The sequence below is a fragment of the Microtus ochrogaster genome, linkage group LG3, assembly GCF_000317375.1.
Source record: "Microtus ochrogaster isolate Prairie Vole_2 linkage group LG3, MicOch1.0, whole genome shotgun sequence".
In the NCBI taxonomy this organism is placed as follows: Eukaryota; Metazoa; Chordata; class Mammalia; order Rodentia; family Cricetidae; genus Microtus; species Microtus ochrogaster.
In genome coordinates this window covers 2,506,347-2,508,892 of record NC_022029.1, presented here as the reverse complement: position 1 = coordinate 2,508,892, position 2,546 = coordinate 2,506,347, and the positions used below count along the sequence as shown (strand labels likewise).

General features: G+C 40.6%; 1 protein-coding gene across 1 annotated transcript in view; it reads right to left on the bottom strand.

Annotated features, from left to right (window-relative positions):
• The window catches only part of Eif3h (eukaryotic translation initiation factor 3 subunit H), a 75,719-nt gene that overhangs the window by 63,269 nt on the left and 9,904 nt on the right, over positions 1 to 2,546 (bottom strand). Inside the window, exon 2 of the mRNA XM_005360533.3 lies at positions 904 to 1,060. Coding sequence (XP_005360590.1) covers positions 904 to 1,060 — 157 coding nt within the window. The remainder of the gene's footprint in view (positions 1 to 903; positions 1,061 to 2,546) is intronic.

Here is a 2,546-nt window from a genome sequence, read left to right as displayed (position 1 = left end):
TGTCCGTGTAATTATTTCGGGTAGAGCTAGCCATGTGGGCGGCCGGGTGCCGGGACGCAGCCCGCCGCTCCTATTTCTACACACAGACATATATGAAAGCAAAAACACCAATCAATATACAATAAAAATAAATAAATTTTTTAAAAAAGAAACATTAATAGTATCACTTTTGGGTTTTGAGGGTTTTTTTTCCCAATTTTTGAGATAGTGTTTCTCTGTGTAGCTCTGGCTGTCCTGAACTTGCTCTGTAAACCAGGCTAGCCTCAAATTCACAGAGATCCACCTGCCTCTGCCTCCTGAGTACTGGGGTTAAAGGCAATGCGCCACCTTCACCCAGCGATAGTGTTACTTTTATGAGAAATTTCAGAGATCTACTGACAACATTCATGTAGTTCACATACCTATGGTACATTTTTCAAAAAAAAAAAAAAGTTATGGTAATAAAATAGATCATATACTATAAGCAAACATTTTTAATTTTTAAAAATTATATATAAATTGTGTCCTAAGAGTTCAAAAAAAGTGAAAATTCAACTAGATTTTAAAAGAAAAATCTTTAAAGATGTTGCGTTTGTGTCTGGCATGATCTTTTAACTAGAAGGATAATCTTCTTATAAAGCAGCTATCGATATGTATCTCTTTGTCTTTTTTGAGACTTACCTCTTCTTAAACCCTTCAAAGCAGAAGACAATGGCTGCCAAACAGGACAAAGTCATGAACCTTATTACACAAATTCTCACTGCACAGAACATACAATGTTTCCAAGAAACTCAAAAGTCAAGTTGAGATTTAGGTTAACCCAATAAAACTCTGATAGCATATAATCAAAAGTTAACTGGAAAATTTGTCAACATTACTTGTATATCCTGTAAAGACAAACTTGACGCCAGTCCAGACCCTTACCTTCATCAAACTCAGCATCATCTTCTGTGTGCTGGGGGAATGGGAAGCAGTTGGTAATCTCTAGTCGATCTTCTACAACCAGACCCAGGAGCACTCCCTGAACTACCTCAGTTCCTTGTCCTTCTTCTTGATAATGTTTGATTATCTTTAATATTACCTGAAAGAAAATACAAAAGAGAACTTTAAAGACATACTAGTTTATATTTTACTTATTTCTAAGAGGAAAAAAAAAACTCTACCAGTGAGTTTCCACAACCATAAAACTACGTATTAGGACTCAACAAATTTTGTCTCACAAACCATTTCCTTTAACTTTAGGTGGAAAGATAAGCCTGGGAATTACTTGTGTTCATTTCAATAAATAAAATTTCAAATTTAAGGGTAAATTATCTACAGCATTCAAGACTGGCTAAAATAAAGTCATCAAGAAAGACTCCACCAACGTAATAAATGTATGGTCTTACCATTTCAACCTAATGAAATAAAGCACACAAAAATCAGTCAAACCACATCGTTCTCAAACCTAAGCAGCTTCATTCATCCTTTGAAATCACATGGTCTTTCCACTCCCCTACTGCTATCGTAGGAATACACACGGCCCCAAACTCCTGTGTTTAGTGTTGTGCCTCAGCTGGTGACAGTATTTCTGGAGGTTCTGGAAATGCTAGGAGGTTGGACCTAATTGGAGGATATCGTTTCTAGAGGCACGGCTCTGAAATTCATACCCGGGCCCAAGTCCCTACCCTTCAGTGCTTCCCCATCTCCTTTCATCCACTTCTGCCACCATGGTGGTGTCTACTCAAACACACGGGGCATGCAACCACAAACTGAACCATTTGAAACCAAGAACCAAAGTTAAATTTCCTCCTTTAAGGTGTTTTTTCTCTGGTGTTTGCCCCAGCAATGTAAAGTCATATACCCGCCCACAATGTTAGCTGTGCTGCTGGAGCACGTTGCCTGACTAACAACTTCTAGGAAGGAGAGTTTATCCCAGCTCAGTGTCAGGGGTTCTAGCCCATGTTTTGGAGGGTGAGGTAGAACATCATGGTAGACAGTATAGTGGAGCTGTCTGAGCTAATGTCTCCATGGCAACAAATAGAGACAGGAAAGGAACAGGGACAACTGTAGCCCCTCTAAGCAGACCCCCAGATACTAACTCCGCAAGCCAAGCCCCATAACACAAGTTTCCACTTCTTCCCAACACCACCATAAAGGATGACTCCAACACAGGATTAACTAAGTCAGAATCCTCATGACCCAGCCACTTCCCAAAGCCCATCTGGTGACAATTCAGCTTTGTACCTAAGCCATAAGAATATTAAACTGGAGGCTGGAGCGACAGATGGCTCAGAGGTTAAGAGTGCTGACTGCTCTTCCAGAGGACCTGGGTTCAATTCCCAGCACCCACACGGCAGCTCACAACTGTGTAACTATTTAGTTCTATAACTATAGTTCCCGACACCCTTTCAAGGCATACAAACAGAGCAATAAGCCCTTTTAACCGCTGGCCTCTCTAGCCCCTCTAATTATTTATCTGAAAAAAACAAAAAAAGAGCCGGGCAGTGGTGACTCACACCTCTAATCCTGGTACTCAGGAGGCAGAGGCAGGCAGGTCTCTGTGAGCTCGAGACTAGCCTGGTCTA